The sequence below is a fragment of the Poecilia reticulata genome, chromosome 4, assembly GCF_904066995.2.
Source record: "Poecilia reticulata chromosome 4, P_reticulata-male-v2, whole genome shotgun sequence".
NCBI lineage: Eukaryota > Metazoa > Chordata > Actinopteri > Cyprinodontiformes > Poeciliidae > Poecilia > Poecilia reticulata.
In genome coordinates this window covers 19,901,727-19,921,924 of record NC_088833.1, presented here as the reverse complement: position 1 = coordinate 19,921,924, position 20,198 = coordinate 19,901,727, and the positions used below count along the sequence as shown (strand labels likewise).

Here is a 20,198-nt window from a genome sequence, read left to right as displayed (position 1 = left end):
AGGGTACAAAAACATGCCGCTAAGCACACTGGGAAATAATTCCCACTCCTGTCTTCTTTCAGTTTTTTTAAGTGCTATCTTAAAATCTCGAGTTTATTCAACTCTTGGAGATATGACAAAATGTAATAAAAATTTAACACAGCTTACTACTGTAAGTTTACATTCCTCAAACTCACACATTTAGGTTCAAAATCTAAAACTTGCTAAATTTATTTGACTTAGAGTAGAAAATAGGAGACGCAACTAAATGCGGCTCAAATGTTTTACAGTGGACTTACATACACACTGATGGTGGAAAGCTACAGGATTGTAGCCACTGCTGCACTGGGGCACACTGATGCACACCAGCACCACTGGACCCTCTGACCATCAACAGATGGGTGAAGTGTCTCTCCAAAGGACATGAATAGGAAAGATGGAGCAGGGATTTGAACCAGCAACCCACTGATACACATAATAAGTCCACATGTCACTAGTTTTCCTTTAGTTTGGTGCCATTCTGAAAGAGCTAACTGTGAGTGGGAATTTACAGAAAGCACTAGCTTTCTGTAAATTACATGTTAAGTAGTTATGGATATTTGTGTTGGCCTTAGTTGTCATTCACTAATGATATTTGCAAAAATGTCACTAAAATCTTTAGAGGGCTCAATTTGTTAGTATAACATCATGCAATGTGACAATATACATAAAGGCAGAATACAAGCTAAGAACACACTTATACTAAACATTGAGCAAATGGAAAACCAGAATGCACACATTCTGTGGTGTCTCTCGAGAGATTAATATCCAAACATGCTCAACAGCATGTAACAAAACGCTGAGCTAACACACCAATTCAGATTCCGCAAAGGATATCAATTTGAACATGTCATGCACAGTGGCACAGTTGGTAGAGCTGTTGCCTTGCAGGAAGAAGGTTCTGGGTTTGATTCCCAGCCCGGGTCTTTCTGCATGGAGTTTGCATGTTCTCCCTGTGCATGTGTGGGTTTTCTCCGGGTACTCCGGTTTCCTCCACAGTCCTAAAACATGACTGTCAGGTTAATTGGCCTCTCCAAATTGTCCCTAGGTGTGAGTGTCTCTGTGTTGCCCTGTGACAGACTGATGACCTTTCCAGGGTGACCCCGCCTCTCGCCCGGAACGTTGGCTGGAGAGGCACCAGCAACCCTCCCAAACCCACCTTAAAGTTTAAAGTTTAAACAACATGTGGTAGATTGTCATATCTAAGACCCCAATATTCTTTAAATATCTAACTATTTAACACAAATACAGTTAAGACCCAAAATATTCACAGACTAAGATTAAAGAATGAATTTTTATTTTTAACATGTAAAATGAAAACAAAAATGAAAAAGACTGCATTGTTATATAAAACAGTCAGCAACTTTCATTTTGATAGAATTGGATTTAATTGACCATGTATTTCTTTATGTATGTTTACTTTAGATACAAACATAGACCTTAAAAATGGCTTCAGGCAACATTTGTTGCTAATTGGTGCTATGTAAATGAACTGAATTAAATGGAAGTGAATAGGCTGTTTGGTGATAACATTTTAAAAATCACTTATTAAATTTGCAGCAGTGTTTTTGCGCCCTGGGTGCCACCTTCTGGTGGATAAAAGCACTGCATCCAAGCGTTTCATCATAGCAATAAACTATGAAAATGTTCAGAGTTAATGTTACCTGTGAAATCATTTTAATGGTTTACATATTTGCAAGGATTTCAATGGAAGAGGAAATCTGTAGAGAAGGTTTGTTGGGAAGGTACTTAACAAAAAAGATTGTGATTCATTTTTATTCGCTTTTCTTTTATGTCAAGCATCTTTAAAACATGATAATAGCGAATCATAAATTCCTAACAAAGTGACCAAACTTTTATTTGTTGGATTTTGTCTTTTAAACTAAGACTGCCATCAACGATACATTCCTAGGTTGTTTATTTGGCACACACACCAAGAGGAAATGTACTTTGTACCCATAAAAGATCCATAAAAGAATTCTCCTAATAGATCAAACCAAAGGAGGAAAAAAACTTACTTTTTTGTTAGTTTGATATTTCAAACTGACTTAATTTATCAATATAATATAGTTAATATGTTATTTATAATATGTAACTGTTGCTGAGGGCGGGTTCGGTGGTTTCTTTAGACTTCCTTAACCAGTGTGTTGTTGCGCAGCACACACACACACACACAGAGGACTGTCGTGGAAGAAGGATTTGTTTTTTCTAAGACATCCTTTAAGTTTCTTCAACTTTTATTAAAAATGGTATGACTTTCTTTTTTTTTTATCTCATTGAAGTTTAAAAATGTATATGAATATTTTAGATGTTAATAAGACAGTTATCTTATTAAGATGATTTCAATGTTACTTTATTGGAACGGGAGAGACGATACATATTAAATGTTTGCCTCCTCTTCAATCTAAAACATTAATTTGTATCCATAAACATTCGGATAAACTTAAACGTTATAGATCACAGTTCTCTATGAATCAATGTTATTTGGGAAATCTGTGAATTAGAAGTGTGTTATATTTTAACAACTTTACATTTTCTAGATGTGGCCATGGATTTTTATTGGCCTTACCTTCATCTCCAAGCTGCATGGGTATTCACATGGCAACTTCCCACAGGTGTGTGAGTCAATGAGACCTCATCATGGTCGTGGTGGGGCAGAGAGTCTTCCTCAGACATCTGAATCCCCCTTCATGGTTAGTTACCAGCTCGGCAGGAACGCTGGAGACCCAATCACAGGTAAACAAAATGGCTTGATGTGTTTTGAAACCTTTGCTTTAGATACAAACATATGACAGGCTTGCTATCATATTTTTTTTTATCATGTAAAGCTATTTGAACTGCTGAAATGTGCTATAGTATTAAACTTCACTTATCTCACCCCGACTGTATATTAAAAGTATTGAATGTTTTGCCTTCACCTTACATGAGTTTCCAACCACAAACTTCAAGGCATTTAACTGGGATTTTAACTGATCACCTTAACCAACACCAGGTACCACAGAATTGTGAAGTTGAAGAAGAACAATACAGTGTTTTATTTATTTGCTTTTCTATAAATAAAATGCATACAATTGTGGTGTGCAATTATATTAAACACAATTATATTAAAGCACAATAATTTATTAAAGCACAATAATTTAAACCTTCTTGGAAGATGCGTCTCTACCAGTTTTGCACTTCTACCTGCAGAAATCGCAAATCTCAAAACAGTTTGATGTATAATGACATTACATGGCATTTATGTGGACTCTATTAATTGTGTCTCTTCAGAAATTGGTTGGTTGCATTGGACTGTATTTAAAGTTTTAAAGTGAAGCCAATAGATAGATAAAATCACATCGCACTTTCCAGATTTCCAGTTGCATCTTCAAAACAACAGTTTTTCTTCCACAACACATTCGTGCATGATCTACTTTAGACTGACGTGACGGACCATTTTTTTTTCAGTAACGAGTAATCTAACGCGCTGCTGTCGCAAATCCAGTCAGACTACAGTTACTTAACGAAATCGCTTTGCGTCACTGTGCGTTACTATTTTCTTTGTAACTGAATTGTATTTCCTCTACGCATCTTGAGGAGCCACCGCTGTTTCTATGCGAAAGTATGAGCAGCGACAGAAATGTAAACAATGGAGGGAGGAGGGAGAAACGCATTTTGTTGCTGGAAAAACAGGAACTATTTTTAGTTTTTGTTAATGTCAACTTAATATATTACCTGTGAAGGAGTCGAGCTTCGCGTTGCGCTCCAGAAAATTGCAAACATCGAGACTAATATGAACAGCGCAATAAACTTTTAAAATGGCCACGAATGAACGAGTGCGTAAAGCTGTTCAACTTAACGCCATTACAATTAGTAATAGCCTATTAAGATACGTGTCACAAATCTGTGCAGCGGGACATCTGAGTTGTGGAGCCGCAGGAGGAGCGCTGTGCGCTGTCCTCTGACTCCAAACGCAGGGCCGTAACGCAGAACCTGAACGCTGGGGAGGAGGGGTCTAAAATCCTATTGATAGTTTTCCAGACGATACTGGAACACACAAATTACTAAAGATTTTTTTTTTTTTTCCCGTGCTGTTGTAACCATTAAACAATCTCCCTAATGTGTCTCCACCATATAAGTGGAGACACATTGTTGATGTTACCATTATAAAATACATAACTTGCAATTAAGTATTGGCAAAGATCAATGTAATTTTCACAGGTAGGGGAGCGTTGTTGTTAGCAGCTGCTGAAAGTAGCTAAAAAAAAGTTACTTTCCAAATCAAGTAATCAGAAATCTAAGTTGCTTTTTCAAGGAGTAATCAGTAATCTGATTAAAGTTACTTTTTCAAAGTAACTATGCCATCACTGTCTGTGATATAAATTCTCACTCATACTAATGGGAGGTTGTCATTTTTATTTGACAAAATGTGCACAATTTTAAGGAGTATGGATACTTTTGCAAGGCATTGTGAAACCACATTCACCCTCTTTCGTTTGAGATGCTTCATTAATAAATCTTAATTCACAGTTTCCCTAGAGAGCAAGAACAGTGTCAGTTTTATGGGATTCATGCTGGAAGCTCGTAGCCTGAGTTTAAATGGTGACGGTCCCCCACTTGGGAAATTTATCATTCTTGACTCTAGCCTGTCGAGACTCCTGAAATGTGGTTCACAGGTAAGCTCAACCAGTTTATAGTGATCGCACCTAATAACCTCATCCATCTTTCACATATTCTCTGTCATGAAGGAGGGAATGAGTTTCAGATGATGTTTTCTCTCTAATGTTTGTTGCTCTTGTCAGGACTCAGCTGTGAGTAATACACTCAATCTGGACAAAAGTTTAGTCAAAGTAAACTGGACCGCAAACGGAGAAGAGCAAGACATCATCTTCAGGTAACTTTTATACAATTGTACAATTTACAGTATCAACATCAAAAGTCAGTTATTACCTCATGTTGCATCCAACAGGGCTACTTTCAGTCAAACGTACTCAAAGTACTGGGAACGTGTGAATGTAACAGTACTCAGACCCACAAGCACTACAGAACCAGAAACAACAACTGCAGCAAAAACAACTGTAGCAAAAACAACAACTCCAGCAACCACACCAGCTGGAGCAGCTACAACAACTGGAGCAACAACTACAACCCAAATACCTACAACAAAAGAGGCAATCACAACAGTGCCGAGTAATAAAACCCATACACAGAATACAACAAATGAGGTAAATCAGTTTTTTGCAGTATTTCCAGAATGAGAGTATTCTTATTAACCTTTTTTTTTTTTTTTTTTACTCTAGACAGTAATTCTACTGATTTGCTTGGAAATTCCTCTAGCTGAGATGAGCATGGTGAGTGGATCTTCAAGACAATGTAGATGAAACCATGATAAGCCATTTATTTATGCTGCGATGTTCTTCTGAAGACACCAAACAAACTGTACAAAAGTAAAATGCTTCTTCCCTGTGTCTCATCAGCAAATACCTATCATAATTATGGCTGTCCAGCTCACAACATCGTTCTGTCATAACTTACATCTCACAGCATCGTTTTTTCATGACTTATGTAAGGTAAGACATGAATTGATGGATTTTTGGTGTAAGTTCTTACTGCTTCTGGATTTAATACATGTTAATGTTTGTTATGTTTTAAATTGATAGCTCACGTAATAGTAGTTGCTCTAAGCTGGGTGTTAAAATGGGGAAAACTGCCACCAAAATACTAATATTATAATTGTGATTTGCGTACATTTCTGATGAAAAATTGTGTAAAAGTTAAAAATATGTTTTCATCCATTAATGTTACTTTACATGGGTTTTGTGTTTTGCTTCCAAACATTTAAATTTTTATGTAATCTTGGTCTATATGTCTATAGGTTGCTTTTGTTAGTCTTGTTTGTTCATCTGCATTCCTATTTGGACATTGTCTGATTATTTTACTCAATGTTTTTTTACATGTACCTCAATACTACTGCTACAGACAAAAGAGGTGTGTTTTCTGTCCCTAGGCTAATTGGTGATGTCCCAAATTTGGATCACTTCACAATCAAATTAGATGTGAAGGAGGGAAAAAAGTTCTCAAAGAATTTCACTGAGTGATGTAGAACATGTCAAAACTTTGTCGTAAAACAAGACTCCAAATATTTCGATATATAAAATGAGTTTATTTCTGTGTTTCTTTGTAGAAGTTCAGGATTGTGGGCAGTTCACTTTCTGTTTTGTTTTCCTTGGCAACATTCATTTTATCTTTGATATACAACTCCAAAGTAAGTACTAATCATTGATGCAGCACTGTGACATGTAAGGACATTTCTTGATCATAAACAGCTTCTTTTTGTTTGTGCAAACTTTGATGTTTTAGGATATTATTATTGGCCTTGTGAGTGTTGTGCTGGTGATTAGTTCCATAGAGTGGATCATTGCAATGCTGCCTTTAGGACCAAGCCACGAGCTGTGAGTTAAAGCTTTCCTCCTGCACAAAATGTTTTCACTTTGACTTTATCTTGAACATTCACCAGCTAACCATTGCTCGCTTAATTTCTTTGTTTAAGAAATGATCTCGTTGACTGTGCTCTTTGTGTGTGCTTTGTCTTCCATCAAGTTTTCATATGTAAGTAGTCTCACATCACCCAAACGTCTTTTGTGTTTATTTTACTTTTATGGGGAAAAAAAAGTAATATTGAAGTAATATTGTATAACAGTTGGACATTTGGAGTAATCTTTAGCAATTGCTGGTGTAAAAATATAGCATTACTCTCATGTAGCTGGTAAATCACTGGCCATGAACGAATTACAGCAACCTTCAAATGATTTGCCACTGTGATAAAGCAGAGTGAAACACCTTAAAATATGTTCTTGCTATTGCAGGAGCTAATCTGGCTGTAAAGCATAATGTGAAATTATAAATTATCACTTTCTACTTTGCTGTATTTAAATATAAGTTGACACATAAGCCAGTTTCATTTGTTGCTAGTTTCACAATGGAAAACACAAGAGAAAATCCCAATCATTTTAAGGCTTTTATACAACTTTTCACTGGTGATAATTATGGAGGAGGCCATAAGTGTAATTATGTTTGATACATATTGTAGTTTTGAGAGTTGATTTATTCTTCACACTATCTAACCCTGCATAATTATGACTTTTAAAGAAGTATAACTTTTTCCATACATTTATCAAATTTGTTATTGTTAGAAATGGCAAACTTTGTCATTTATTTCAAATTTCTGTGTGATTTTAGTTGGCTCAAAGAACATGTCCAACATCGCAGTGGCTTTTTTAAATATGAAAGATTAAACATCATAAAAGCTAAAATACAATGTAAAGCACCGCCAACCTGGATTATATATGGCCTAACACTTTGTTTATATTTTCAAATTTCCACACACAGACATTTTTCTCTATGTCAGCATCAACAGCTTGTTTGAGGAATGGGGAGAAACTACGAGAGTGTTTTGGCTTCTGACTGTTCACACAGCCCTGACAATAGTTTGGAATATTGTGCTCTGTGCCAAGAAGAAAACATTACTACAGAAAAAAAGCGGTGAGTAATTTGTCTGTCTCTCAAGCAGTGTTAATAACATACTGCTAGATGTTGTGGATTCACATGAAAATAAACAACTTACATTACAGTTTCTGTCTTCGATAAGGCCAAACATAATCAGCATCATAAAGGAAAGAAGGTAAAACAGCTCTGCTTTGAATACTTGAATCCTTACACATGTTTTACTTTACAATACTAAAGTTTTTTTTTTCATATCTGTTTCTGGCTTTCAGGAGCATCTCTCACCAAAAGGAGTGGTTGTTATACTCTGCTCTGTTATCCTCATGGTTTTGAGCACATCTCTGTCAGTGCTAATCTTTGTTGACTATTTCTGAAGCAGAGGAGTTAATATACTATAAACTACCACTGAGACTTATTCACACCCCTGATAAAGAAGTGAAAATATAACTTTAAATAATTTAAAAGTTCTGTGACAGTGACTTTTTTATTATTGTTTCCTTTACTTTCTTGCTATTTATAAGTGGTGGCTGGACAAACTTGACTCCCTGTATGGTTTTGTTTGGACACTTCAGGTTATTTAAAATATTTTATCATTGCTTTGTAATGACAAAATATGCGTTGTGGAGCATGCAAGACCGACGATGTCGATCTTTTCACTTCTGAAGATCAATATTATCTGTATTACTTAAATGGCATGCTCGTATCGTTCCCTTTTTATAGAGAGATTATGAGAATTGAAATACTGTTTAATGTTTAAAGTCTCTGTTCAACTTGTAAAAGCAAATTATAATTGGGATTTTTTTTTCTCGCAAAAAATCTGCATGTTTAAAAGACTACAAATAAAATTTTTAGATATGTTAAAGTCAACTTTTACAACTTTTCCCACATGTTCAAATAAATGTGGGCTGTGAAGAATATTGGAAACAATCTAGCATATTTTCATTCAAAAATATGAACATATACTCCCTTTTTTCCTCTTTTAAAGCTGTTCATGAGTAGCTGCATGCAATAAATATCTCACTAAATCACATATGGAAGAAAGTGGAGCGGCTATCACAGCCAGAAGTAGCAAAGGGTGAGATAAGAGTAAACTGAAGAGCATGTGGTAAAACAGCTTTATTGACTGTTCACTAGGTCAGCCTGTTGTTGAAACTTTGCACTTTATTGCTTTGCTCAAAGCTTCCAATAGTCAAATGTTATGAAGAAGGCTGACTACGATCTTGCATGCAGTTGCTGACGCCCTCCTTAAAAGGCCATTGTTAAAGAAGCTTTCTGTTCACACAGTGCTGCATCCAATCATATTAATAGAAAAGTTAAGTAGAAAGAAAAATGTGCACATAAAGTTAGTATTTGTAATTGTCAATGTTTTTGCCAGTCTAAATAAATAATCTTTCAGTAACAGTTGAGACCAGAACTTTACATACACCATTATTCTCACTGCCTGATGTTAAATAAACCAGGCTTCTCTTCCACTAGGTCAATTGGCATTACCAAGATTATTTCTATTTGTTAAATGTCACAATAATGACAGAAATCATTTTCCAAAATTAGATGTTTACGCACATTTCTTCAGTATTTGGTAGGATCCCCACTGAACTGTCAGGCTTATTCCTCCTGGCAGAACTGAGTCTGGTTTCTAGGTCGCTTTGCTCACAAATTCTCTATAACATTGAGATCAGGGACTAACTTTGTTGTAGTTAAGCCACTTTGTAACTCACTTTGGCTATGCTTAGGGTCATTATCCAGTTGTGTTGAGCTTTAACTTCATGGCTGATCTCTTCAGATGTTCTTTTCGTCATGTCATCTATTTTATGAGGTTCACTAGATATTTACATTTTTATAAGTGTTGTGACTTTTAAGAATTTCAAAGTCACAACTTTTAAATGTTTTACTTTAAACCAGTTTAAGCTTTAAACTGGTTTAAAGCTTTTCTTTAAGCCTTCTAATTATCTTCTAATCAGAATATTCTAATCTGTGTGGTTTGAATCTATATACCACTTTTATTTTTTAACTGAATTGCTGAAATAAATAAACTATTTGATACTAATTTAAGCTTTAGACAACTTATTCAATATCAAAATAATCTTTATTGAAAATATTCAAACATTCATATGTGTAATAAACAGAAAAACTGATCTCAGAGAGTTAATACAACAGAATTGAAAGACAAGAATTAAAACCTATATTAAACATCAATTAATTACTGTTTGGACAACTTCTGAAAAAACACCATAGTTGTGATGCTATCCTGTTACGGTATCAGGCAGACGATGGGTATTGGGGTTATTAAATAGTTCCTGTATGATTAAGGCACATTTTGTGTCTGACATGTTCAATCCAAAAAATATTTTTACAAAAAAAACTCACATAAACCTGCAGGTTTTATTTAAATCTACCTCATTTAAACAGGGTTCCTGGCATTTTGATCCGTTTCATATCCAGCATACAGTATATATATATACAGCTATTAAAAATAAGCAAATCTTCGAAGCACGTCAACAAAATACATCTTAAGATGAAAAATCTCACACACACAAAAAAAATAGCTTGTTTTAGTAAAATCCAGTATTCTGGAAAAGGAGAACGCTTAAAGCAAACACTCATGTTCAGTGCACATCAGTCAAACTTCCTCGAATGCCTCGTCAGCTCATCTCTGAGTTTTGAAATCCAAGAAAAACAGATCCACAGAAACTGTAACATTTGTTAACTTTAAAGATGAATTCTGTGTGATTGTTGCTGAAGAAAAAGTGCTTCAGAAAAAGGGACAAAACAAAAGAAGTTGTTTACAACAAAATAGAGTGGAAAAACATCCTGCATATGTCAATGTCAAGTGAAATGATGTTAGATCTAATCCTTAAAAGAGGGAAAAAAATGAATGACAACAAAAAACTGCATCTTCAGTAGGTTTTCATCTCTGTTAGAGCTGTCAATGCATCCTTCAAATATTTTAAAGGAAATCTGTGTGTAAAACGTGTATAAAAAGACACATTTCTGTGGTATATCTGGTCATAGTACCCATATCACCGCATCCTTAAAAAAAAATAAGACAAAAAAATAACTCATTGGCATTCTTCCTGCTTCACCTCCGACACCACAGGCAGAATCACATGGGAGATGCGGCTCCACAGCCCGCCGAACTTGTCAATATCCATTTCATTGAAGGAAGCTTTGCCTGCGGAGTCCACCAGCTTTGCCTCCACGTGGCTCTGCACCAGCTCCTCCACCTCCTTCAGGCTCAGCTCGCTGCCGATCTCGTCTTGCGGCAGCAGCGCGGTGAACAACAGGAACGCCTGCTTGTAGGCGGCGGTCTCGTGATCACAGTAACGGTAAAAAATGAGGGTGGAGCCCGGAGGCAGCTCCTCAAAGCGGTGGATGACCACCGCTGGTTTGTCTCCCTCGAAAGCTGCCTGCAGCTGGTTGTCGACGTCCAGCTTTACCCTGTCGCTGTCCTGGCCAGCTTCACTCACCCCGTTGATGAGGAAGGCAGAGCCGCTGAGGGCGGATGAGTAGGCGGAGGCCAGGCCCCGAGCCAAGCACAGCAGAGTCCTCTCTGCCTTGAGACCTGCTACCAAGATCAGACTCACTGGCTCGGTGGGCTCAGCGGTTTTAAGGTGCTTCTCCAGGTGGATCTGGGTTCTCCTCCACAGCTCTTCTCGCTGACTCGGGAATTGAGACTGGAGGAGTGACAAGCTGTCAGAAAACTTTTCTGGCATCGCTTCTCGGGATCGTTGCCCTCCTCCTCCTCCTGCTTTACTCTGCAGCTCAGGAAGGATCCGGTAAGCCAGCAGGGTGGCAGAGCTGAGCAGCACCAACAAAGCCAAGCGCCATAAATACCAAAAAAACCCTGCAATGATAAGAGAGCATTTATTTCTACTTGGGATCAATAAAGTACTTTTATTAAAATGGCACTACACAGAGTAATAAGTATGTCGATAATGCTAATAAATATTTATACCACCTCTACAAGAATTTCCAGAGCTTATCTCAGTCCCGGCCGTTTTCTTTTTTCCATCTTAAAACAAAAAAAGAAAATCCATTGTCAGTGTGGAAAAACCTTGCAATGCCATCAGATTCTCTTCTTTGTTTAAACTAAAATACCTTGTTTTGCCAGCTGATCTGCCTTTTTTTGATCAGGAATGTTGTTTACATGTGGTTTGATTGGGTACATTTTCTCCAAAGTTGAGTATTCTCTTTGAGAGGCTTGGTTAGGTCTGGGTTCAACCAGAGACGACGTGGCTTCGACTTTGACGTGAAAAGAAAAGAAAAAAAAAATCTATTTAAATTTTGCTCAGTGTAGCTTTGTGAACATAAACTTTCTCATAGAAAACACCGAGTACCTGCACTCCTGGCTTTGGCCTCCATTTGTCTCTTATACTCATCCATGCTGGTGATCGGCACGGCAGGCCTGGTTTCTGCTGGTTTGACGTGTGAATGAGCCTTGTTGGGCAGTGAAGGTGCTTTTACTTCAGCTTCAAAATGAAAACAATCAATATCAGTTTAGGACCATACGTTTATTTTCCCCTCCCCAAATGTAACACTTTACCTGCAAACACAGAAATAAAATAATCATTGCTGTCTTTAACACAAAATATTCAAACCTTTTTTAGTCTTCATTCCTTGCGAATCTTCATATTGAGGAAGGGGGGGGTTGGATTTATGAAGGACGACGCGAGGGGAAAGGTTCACAAATTCAGAGAGGTCTGTTTTATACAGAGAAAAACAACAACAGTAAAATCCATTAAAAATGCATTTAGAAATACAAGACAAACTATGTTCAGTTTTGATTTATTATAGTTGTAAAAATTGGGAAATCAATGTATATAATAATATGCAATATAATAACAAAAATAAATTAATAATCATAATCTTAATTATCTCAGAGGGTTCATTTAACTCTTTTGTCCTTCCAAGGGGCAGTTAAGAACTATTAACATTTGATAGATTTTTATTAAATGCAGTCCTTACCTTTGTATGTTTTTGGTTGACTGGTCTCTTTTAATGGCTCCTCAGCCACATCCATTTCCAGGTCCTCACCGTTCTCTGTGTCTTTGGCTGATTCCTGGACCTCCATGTCATCATCAATAAGGTTGTCATCACGTCCTTCTCCGGCATCCAACCGGTACTTCTTGGGAGGAGACTCTGTTCAATAACAGTTCAAGCCACAGCTGAGCACCGTAATCAAAGGCGGTCTTAGTTACTTTATCTAAAGGAAATAAATTGCAAATCAAGAGCATCCCACCTTCCTCATCCAAGCCGTTCTCCACATTTTTTGCACCTTTAGCTGCTGGTGACGACTGAGGTTCTGACGTCTTTCTGGTCCTTTTCAGAGGACCCCTTGGAGTTGGCTCAATGCCGAGTACTGCAGAAGAAAAGAGAAACAATTACACTGCCACGTGGCACCTCTTAGTGTTTAACAGGTAGAAAAAGGCCTTCAACAAAACTTATTTTACAATAATTCTTGGAGAGGTAATGCTCCTTTAACTCCTTTTAACATGATGTAAGGTGTCGATCAGACTGGATCTGATGTCCTTTTCTTTATGCGAGTCATTTCTTAGTATCTGCTGCTATAAACCAGCTGTAGGAGTCAAATACATGCACAATTTAATGTCATGCTCCTTCTCCCAGTGGGATTAATTACTTACTTTAAATATTTTGACAAACTTCAGTGTTTCTATTGAAAATGTTAACAGCACTTAAAACTGACCAAGAACTGCTATAGAATAGAAATGACACATTTCTTTTGAGAAATTACTGCTTAAATACTTTATTAGATTGCTTATTAGCAATAATTAGTGATTAATAACAACAACAACAATAATAATAACACTATTGGTTATACACACTTTTACAGTGCTTTGTACAATTTTATTACAATAATTCATAAAATGAAAATGCACTAAAAAGCATTAGTTATCAATGGTCATTCTTACTTAAAGAATGGTTATTAATATTGTTATTGTTGGCAGTAGTATTTTACAGTCAGAAAAATAAGAGTATAAAGAGTAAAAAAAGAAATCAATTTTCTAAGGGTTATTAGTTCAATAATAATAACAATAACATAGATTTATAAAGAAAAACGTATTAAATGTGATTATAAATACGATAATAATGCGTTATTTATTTTTCCTTCCGTACATATGCCCTCTGTTTAGTCTATTGATAGGGATATACTGCGGATGAAAGACAGTTTCCATTTCACCTCGTCGTGGTTAACAGAAAGTTGTTTATTGCGCGAAAATAAAACCGAAAATGAAATTTAAAAGTCGCTCACAACTGTTAATTTAACCTCAGGTTTGGGGTCTAATTTTGGTTTATTTTAATTAAATAGTAAATATTTGTTAAAACAGTAATGCCAACTTTGACTTCCAATTACAGTAGTAATGAAGCTAAGCTAGCTAATGAGCATCACTGTCAGTTTGCTCACCTTTCCCCGTCTGCCTTAACGACCGTCTTAATTGGCCCGGAGCCTTATTTTTAGCCGCCTTTGAATCCATTCTTGGTCTCAAATCGATGGGATGTCGCCTCAAATCAGCAAAAATTTAAACAAAACAGTGAAACATCCTGACATGAAACGGATAACAGCCAGTCTGTGCGTAAACTTCCCCGTTTTGTTGCTGGGGAAACGTTTCAGGTCAGGACCCGTTGAATTGTATGACTGTAACGGTCTTCCGTTCTAGAAACAAGGGCTTTGCTGTACGTTCCGCTCTGGGAGTAAACAGTTGAAAGTGAAACTCCAACCCGAAGAATAAGGACTCCCTCTTATCCACGGAGATGTTATCGGTGGAGGCTTTTCTATGAATTGGTAATTGTGGATAGTATAACAGCTACACGTATTCGTTTTTAATAGTTCAGAGGCGCTTTTTATATACCAAAGCTTTGTGGTCAGTGACTAAATCAGTTAGCTTTGCTAACACTAGCAAGCTTCTTAGCCCTAGCCACCTGACCTGAGTCGCGTCATGTTTCTGATTTTCTCGCCTTTTATTAGGCAGCTCGTACCTACAGCATATATATAATTTATGTCGAGAATGCCTTGTTCAAATCTGATGAACAAAGTGAATGATTCCAGTTTTATTTGCAGTGTGCTAGCAGCTATTAGCTTTGCAAAGAGTTAGCTGTCATGTATTATGGTGTAATGTCACTCGGGGAAGTTGAGCAAATGTTGTTCGGTTTATTTTGGCTTTTTGTTTAGTATTAAATGTCTTCTTAAGTGCTATAAATTAGAACACTTGATGAGTTTTGAGTATTTCAAAGATTGGTGGAAAAAAATGTTCCTTATTGCATGCGATTCATTGACAGACGCGATTCTTTACAGCGTCACTTTGAACTTTAACCATGTGAATACAACCTGACAAAATCCATTACTTTTCCACGTGTCTCAGCAGTGCAAATGATGACTTATACTTGTGGTTTATCTGTTCTCAAATCCCGCAGCTACCCTATCCAAAAACATGGAATCATCACCAGGCAATCCACAACCAGAAGGCTCTGCAGATCCCCCTGCTAAACTGTCAGGTATTACTTTTATTGGTTTAGTATATTTATAAAATGTTGTAAGCTGTGCTTTACTGGAATATGTTTGTTCAGATTACTGATCTAGTTTTTAAAGAAGTATTACGTGTGTTCTGGGAACATAGTGTCATTTTATAGCATAATCAAGTAACTTACCTTCAGCTGTTATAAAACCCCCCAACTCTACTAATAAAAACGTTGTGCTTCATTTTATTGACAATAATACAGCTACACCTACAGGTGAGGCTACAGGACGCTCTAATGAAGATGTAAAATCAGTTCAAGAGGGTAAGGAAATTAAGATCAAATGCTTCTCATCACATCTAGATCTGGAAACATATATTTTTTGACAAATTTAAGATGTGTTCAGCACATATATAATGTTCACATTATTTTTTTGTTTTGCCAATGTGGATCCAGATAAAGCTGATAGCTTGCAGCCATCAGCTGAAAGAACTCTGGACAAGAACTCTGGCCCAAAAGCCAATAATGGAAGTCAAGATCACTCATCAAATAGTGAGAAATCACCTACAAGTTGTTATTTCTCAGTATGATATTTTCTGTGTATTATGTCTGTTTCTCCATAAACTGTTCTAATAAAACATTTTGCTTCATTTTATTGACAATAATACAGCTACACCTACAGGTGAGGCTACAGGACGCTCTAATGAAGATGTAAAATCAGTTCAAGAGGGTAAGGAAATTAAGATCAAATGCTTCTCATCACATCTAGATCTGGAAACATATATATTTTTTGACAAATTTAAGATGTGTTCAGCACATATATAATGTTCACATTATTTTTTTGTTTTGCCAATGTGGATCCAGATAAAGCTGATAGCTTGCAGCCATCAGCTGAAAGAACTCTGGACAAGAACTCTGGCCCAAAAGCCAATAATGGAAGTCAAGATCACTCATCAAATAGTGAGAAATCACCTACAAGTTGTTATTTCTCAGTATGATATTTTCTGTGTATTATGTCTGTTTCTCCATAAACTGTTCTAATAAAACATTTTGCTTCATTTTATTGACAATAATACAGCTACACCTACAGGTGAGGCTACAGGACGCTCTAATGAAGATGTAAAATCAGTTCAAGAGGGTAAGGAAATTAAGATCAAATGCTTCTCATCACATCTAGATCTGGAAACATATATATTTTTGACAAATTTAAGATGTGTTCAGCATATATAATGTTCACGTTAATTTTTTGTTTGTTTTTTGTTTTGCCGATGTGGATCCAGATAAAGCTGATAGCTTGCAGCTATCAGCTGAAAGAACTCTGGACAAGAACTCTGGCCCAAAAGCCAATAATGGAAGTCAAGATCACTCATCAAATAGTGAGAAATCACCTACAAGTTGTTATTTCTCAGTATGATATTTTCTGTGTATTATGTCTGTTTCTCCATAAACTGTTCTAATAAAACATTTTGCTTCATTTTATTGACAATAATACAGCTACACCTACAGGTGAGGCTACAGGACGCTCTAATGAAGATGTAAAATCAGTTCAAGAGGGTAAGGAAATTAAGATCAAATGCTTCTCATCACATCTAGATCTGGAAACATATATATTTTTTGACAAATTTAAGATGTGTTCAGCATATATAATGTTCACGTTAATTTTTTGTTTGTTTTTTGTTTTGCCGATGTGGATCCAGATAAAGCTGATAGCTTGCAGCTATCAGCTGAAAGAACTCTGGACAAGAACTCTGGCCCAAAAGCCAATAATGGAAGTCAAGATCACTCATCAAATAGTGAGAAATCACCTACAAGTTGTTATTTCTCAGTATGATATTTTCTGTGTATTATGTCTGTTTCTCCATAAACTGTTCTAATAAAACATTTTGCTTCATTTTATTGACAATAATACAGCTACACCTACAGGTGAGGCTACAGGACGCTCTAATGAAGATGTAAAATCAGTTCAAGAGGGTAAGGAAATTAAGATCAAATGCTTCTCATCACATCTAGATCTGGAAACATATATATTTTTTGACAAATTTAAGATGTGTTCAGCACATATATAATGTTCACATTATTTTTTTGTTTTGCCGATGTGGATCCAGATAAAGCTGATAGCTTGCAGCTATCAGCTGAAAGAACTCTGGACAAGAACTCTGGCCCAAAAGCCAATAATGGAAGTCAAGATCACTCATCAAATAGTGAGAAATCACCTACAAGTTGTTATTTCTCAGTATGATATTTTCTGTGTATTATGTCTGTTTCTCCATAAACTGTTCTAATAAAACATTTTGCTTCATTTTATTGACAATAATACAGCTACACCTACAGGTGAGGCTACAGGACGCTCTAATGAAGATGTAAAATCAGTTCAAGAGGGTAAGGAAATTAAGATCAAATGCTTCTCATCACATCTAGATCTGGAAACATATATATTTTTTGACAAATTTAAGATGTGTTCAGCACATATATAATGTTCACGTTCATTTTTGTTTTGTTTTGCCAATGTGGATCTAGATAAAGCTGATAGCTTACAGAGTGGGGACAAGAACTCTGGCCAACCAGACAATGATGGAAGTCAAGATAACCAATCAAATAGTGAGAAATCACCTGGTGATCATCAGAGTCCAAGTGGTCCTACAGGTTGTTTTTTTCTCAGTACAATATTTTCTGTGTGGTTTTCTGTGTATTATATGAGTTTCTCCATAAACTCTACTAATAAAAACGTGCTTCATTTTATCGGCAATAATACATCATCTTAAATCCAGTTATCTTCACTTTTGGCTATAGAAAGCCTACACTAAGTCAGAAATGTAATATGAAGGTTTGTTCTTTCATTGATTCAGTAAAGTCAGAAAAAGTCGGTCACCCTCCAGAAATGGACACGATAATTGGTTACCAAGCTGATGACAATCGACCAGGTTATTCCAAAGGAGATACACCAGAAAATTACGAACCAGTCGACACAGCACCTGACTAATGTTCCAATCGAAGAAAGATTTCAAGTCTTTTTTCTTTTTCTTTTAAATGTATCCATTGTTTGGGGATTTGACTTTTTGTCTCTAACTAGTTTGATATGTAGAAGCCTAGGAAACAAAATAGATTCTTTGACCTAACAAGTTAAAAATATGATTGACTGTAGATGGCTCTATTTTTGTTTAGCATTGCAGGTGTAGATTTACCTTTTAGACTTAAGACAAAAAGCCCGACCCACAAGCAAAAGCTGATGAACATTTTTAGTCCAAGTGCTAAAGCAGGCTCTTATTTCTTTCTTTATTTTATGTTTGTTATTTGAAAGAGTTGACTACAAGCCTCATTTATAGTTTTTGTTGTCTGTGCTTCTTAAAATAGCCATTTTTGCTTAAAATAAAAATGAACCCAAAATATTAACTTTGCAACGACCAGTGAGCAACAAAGATGATCTAAAAACTCGTCACAAATAAAGAACGCAGTGAAATTGGAGAACCTTCACTTCATTTATGTGAGGCCCAGCTCTTGTTTTTTTTTTTTTTTATCTTCTCAGATTGTCCAAAGGAACCTCCAGATGAAGAAAAACAGGAGATGAGCAGAAAAGATGATGTCATTGGTCCGACCGCTACACAAACTGAACTTGCAGGAGAAACTGGAATCCTTGGAGGTAATTGTGCTATTATTAATCTCCAAGTGTACTTGGAGCACTTACCTTGTAGTGTAACCCATTAGTGATTTTGTTTCATGTTTTTATAATCCAAACATTATAAAGATGTTGATGGGTAATGGTATGAAACCCCTTGTAAGATGCATCTAAACTTCTCTTGACAGGAGGCATTAAACTATTGGTACTAGTGGTTCTAGGGGCACTTCTTGCCATCATGACACAGTATTACCTCCAATCTCCACCTCCACCTCAGAAGACTGATTGGCAACAGATAGATGTCTTCCTCAAGCAGATGAAAAAAGTACAAGCGAGTTTTCCCAATCAGCGTGCCGAGCTCTGGAGCAGGAGTGAAATCCACCTGAAGAGGCACCTCCAGACCAGCCAACCCGCGGAGCCCGTGAGCCTGATCCTGACGTCAGGCGTCAGAGCCGAGAGGACCATGCGCTGCCTGGCTCAGGGTGTGGCCTCCGCCTTCTCCACCGCCCGCAACGCTTCCGTCCTCCACATCGACGGAGCGGGCAAAGCCGGCCAAGACAGCGACCAGGTCAAACTGGACATCGACAGAAAGCTGCAAGGGGCTTTCGAGGGAGACAAACCCGTAGCGGTGATTCACCGCCTGGAAGAGCTACCGCCGGGCTCCACGCTCATCTTCTACCGCTACTGCGATCACGAGAACGCCGCCTACAAGAAGACTTTTCTGATCTTCACGGTGCTGCTGGGTGACGAAGAGGAGATTCCGGCCGAGATGCGCCTGAGCATCGTGGAGGAGATGGTGGACGACTACCTGCAGAAGAGGTTTCTGTCTCACGATCACCCGGTATCTTTCGACAGGATGGATCTCAACAAGTACGGTGGACTGTGGAGCCGCATTTCCCACCTCATCCTGCCGGTGGCGGCAGAGGACAGAATAGAGCAAGAAGGATGCTAGAGGACTCAACTCTGTCCAGAGTTTTGGGTCTGAGCACTGGATTAGCACACAGCTGTAACATCTCTTTCTGGAGCTCTTTGCTGTGGTTTTAAACACACAGTTATTTCTAATAGGAATTTTATTGAAATTCAGTTGCATCATTATATTAGGTCTCAGTCGAAAGTGGGACATCTGTAAGAATTTCATTCATTATGAAAAAGTCTTTGACAAAAAAGGCTTATGCACTTTATTCTTTTAATCCTTTGTTGAATTCATAAGTGGGATGGGAAATGTTAGTTGGATGTTGGAGCGGCGGGATTTTTAACTGCTCCATTTTAAACACGCTGAGTGTAAAATAAATCATATTCACACAACTTTCACATAATAGAGCAGGCATCACAACATAAGGTTTATAATTTTAGTTTCTGCAGGGACTGATTGGCACCATGTGCCTTAAAGTAGGCCTCTGATTTTCTTTTTGTCAACCATGTTCCGGATAGAAAAGAATTTGAGTTAAATGTGCCTTAAATTCAAATAAACACTTATTTTAATTTAAATGGCCTCTTATTGTCTCTGCGGTGAATAATTTCAGGGATTCCACACAGTCTGCAATTGGGATTTTATTTAAGCAATTTCTTTATAAAATTAATATAGGAGGAATATGTAAAAAGATGAGTAATC

At 36.9% G+C, this 20,198-nt stretch overlaps 3 protein-coding genes across 4 annotated transcripts; 2 read left to right on the top strand and 1 right to left on the bottom strand.

The window, feature by feature from the left end:
• The first annotated feature begins 2,184 nt into the window (after positions 1-2,184).
• LOC103463580 (uncharacterized) lies at positions 2,185-9,439 on the top strand. Its single transcript, XM_008407015.2, has 13 exons — positions 2,185-2,267; positions 2,559-2,754; positions 4,528-4,673; positions 4,800-4,891; positions 4,967-5,222; positions 5,298-5,348; positions 5,475-5,567; positions 6,182-6,262; positions 6,358-6,449; positions 6,548-6,606; positions 7,387-7,539; positions 7,629-7,678; positions 7,773-9,439. Exons 1-13 carry the CDS (start codon positions 2,265-2,267, stop codon positions 7,872-7,874), a joined length of 1,374 nt encoding a protein of 457 aa, XP_008405237.1. The 5' UTR covers positions 2,185-2,264; the 3' UTR covers positions 7,875-9,439.
• Positions 9,440-9,863: 424 nt separating this feature from the next.
• Positions 9,864-14,123, bottom strand: LOC103463579 (uncharacterized). Its single transcript, XM_008407013.3, has 8 exons — positions 13,925-14,123; positions 12,740-12,859; positions 12,466-12,639; positions 12,099-12,200; positions 11,838-11,969; positions 11,599-11,742; positions 11,459-11,512; positions 9,864-11,344 (listed from the first exon to the last, which is right to left on the bottom strand). Exons 1-8 carry the CDS (start codon positions 13,992-13,994, stop codon positions 10,560-10,562), a joined length of 1,581 nt encoding a protein of 526 aa, XP_008405235.1. The 5' UTR covers positions 13,995-14,123; the 3' UTR covers positions 9,864-10,559.
• A 41-nt stretch (positions 14,124-14,164) lies between these two features.
• On the top strand, positions 14,165-20,074 carry LOC103463578 (uncharacterized). Of its 2 annotated transcripts, XM_081606442.1 has the most exons (16): positions 14,166-14,302; positions 14,932-15,012; positions 15,238-15,297; positions 15,430-15,525; positions 15,644-15,703; positions 15,838-15,933; positions 16,052-16,111; positions 16,254-16,349; positions 16,468-16,527; positions 16,671-16,766; positions 16,885-16,944; positions 17,079-17,174; positions 17,293-17,352; positions 17,491-17,616; positions 18,497-18,610; positions 18,775-20,074. In XM_081606442.1, the coding sequence occupies exons 2-16, from the start codon at positions 14,949-14,951 to the stop codon at positions 19,536-19,538; spliced, it is 1,908 nt and encodes a 635-aa protein (XP_081462568.1). In that variant the 5' UTR covers positions 14,166-14,302; positions 14,932-14,948; the 3' UTR covers positions 19,539-20,074. The 2 variants fall into 2 exon arrangements, with proteins under 2 accessions (XP_081462569.1, XP_081462568.1); XM_081606443.1 differs by lacking the exon at positions 17,491-17,616 and having other exon boundaries at positions 14,165-14,302.
• Positions 20,075-20,198: the final 124 nt, after the last annotated feature.

What these genes read in the sequence shown, in the direction of transcription:
- LOC103463580 (XM_008407015.2), top strand. An exon ending in CACAGAATACAACAAATGAG is followed by an intron (nt 5,223 to 5,297) that starts GTAAATCAGTTT and finishes TTTTTACTCTAG; the next exon opens with ACAGTAATTCTACTGATTTG. An exon ending in AGCATCATAAAGGAAAGAAG is followed by an intron (nt 7,679 to 7,772) that starts GTAAAACAGCTC and finishes TCTGGCTTTCAG; the next exon opens with GAGCATCTCTCACCAAAAGG.
- LOC103463578 (XM_081606442.1), top strand. Translation starts at nt 14,949, where the DNA reads ATGGAATCATCACCAGGCAATCCACAACCAGAAGGCTCTGCAGATCCC. An exon ending in TCAAGATCACTCATCAAATA is followed by an intron (nt 17,175 to 17,292) that starts GTGAGAAATCAC and finishes ACAATAATACAG; the next exon opens with CTACACCTACAGGTGAGGCT. An exon ending in AGAAACTGGAATCCTTGGAG is followed by an intron (nt 18,611 to 18,774) that starts GTAATTGTGCTA and finishes TTCTCTTGACAG; the next exon opens with GAGGCATTAAACTATTGGTA.
- LOC103463579 (XM_008407013.3), bottom strand. Translation starts at nt 13,994, where the DNA reads ATGGATTCAAAGGCGGCTAAAAATAAGGCTCCGGGCCAATTAAGACGG. An exon ending in GGCCAAAGCCAGGAGTGCAG is followed by an intron (nt 11,743 to 11,837) that starts GTACTCGGTGTT and finishes TTCACGTCAAAG; the next exon opens with TCGAAGCCACGTCGTCTCTG. An exon ending in AGATCAGCTGGCAAAACAAG is followed by an intron (nt 11,513 to 11,598) that starts GTATTTTAGTTT and finishes TTTTGTTTTAAG; the next exon opens with ATGGAAAAAAGAAAACGGCC.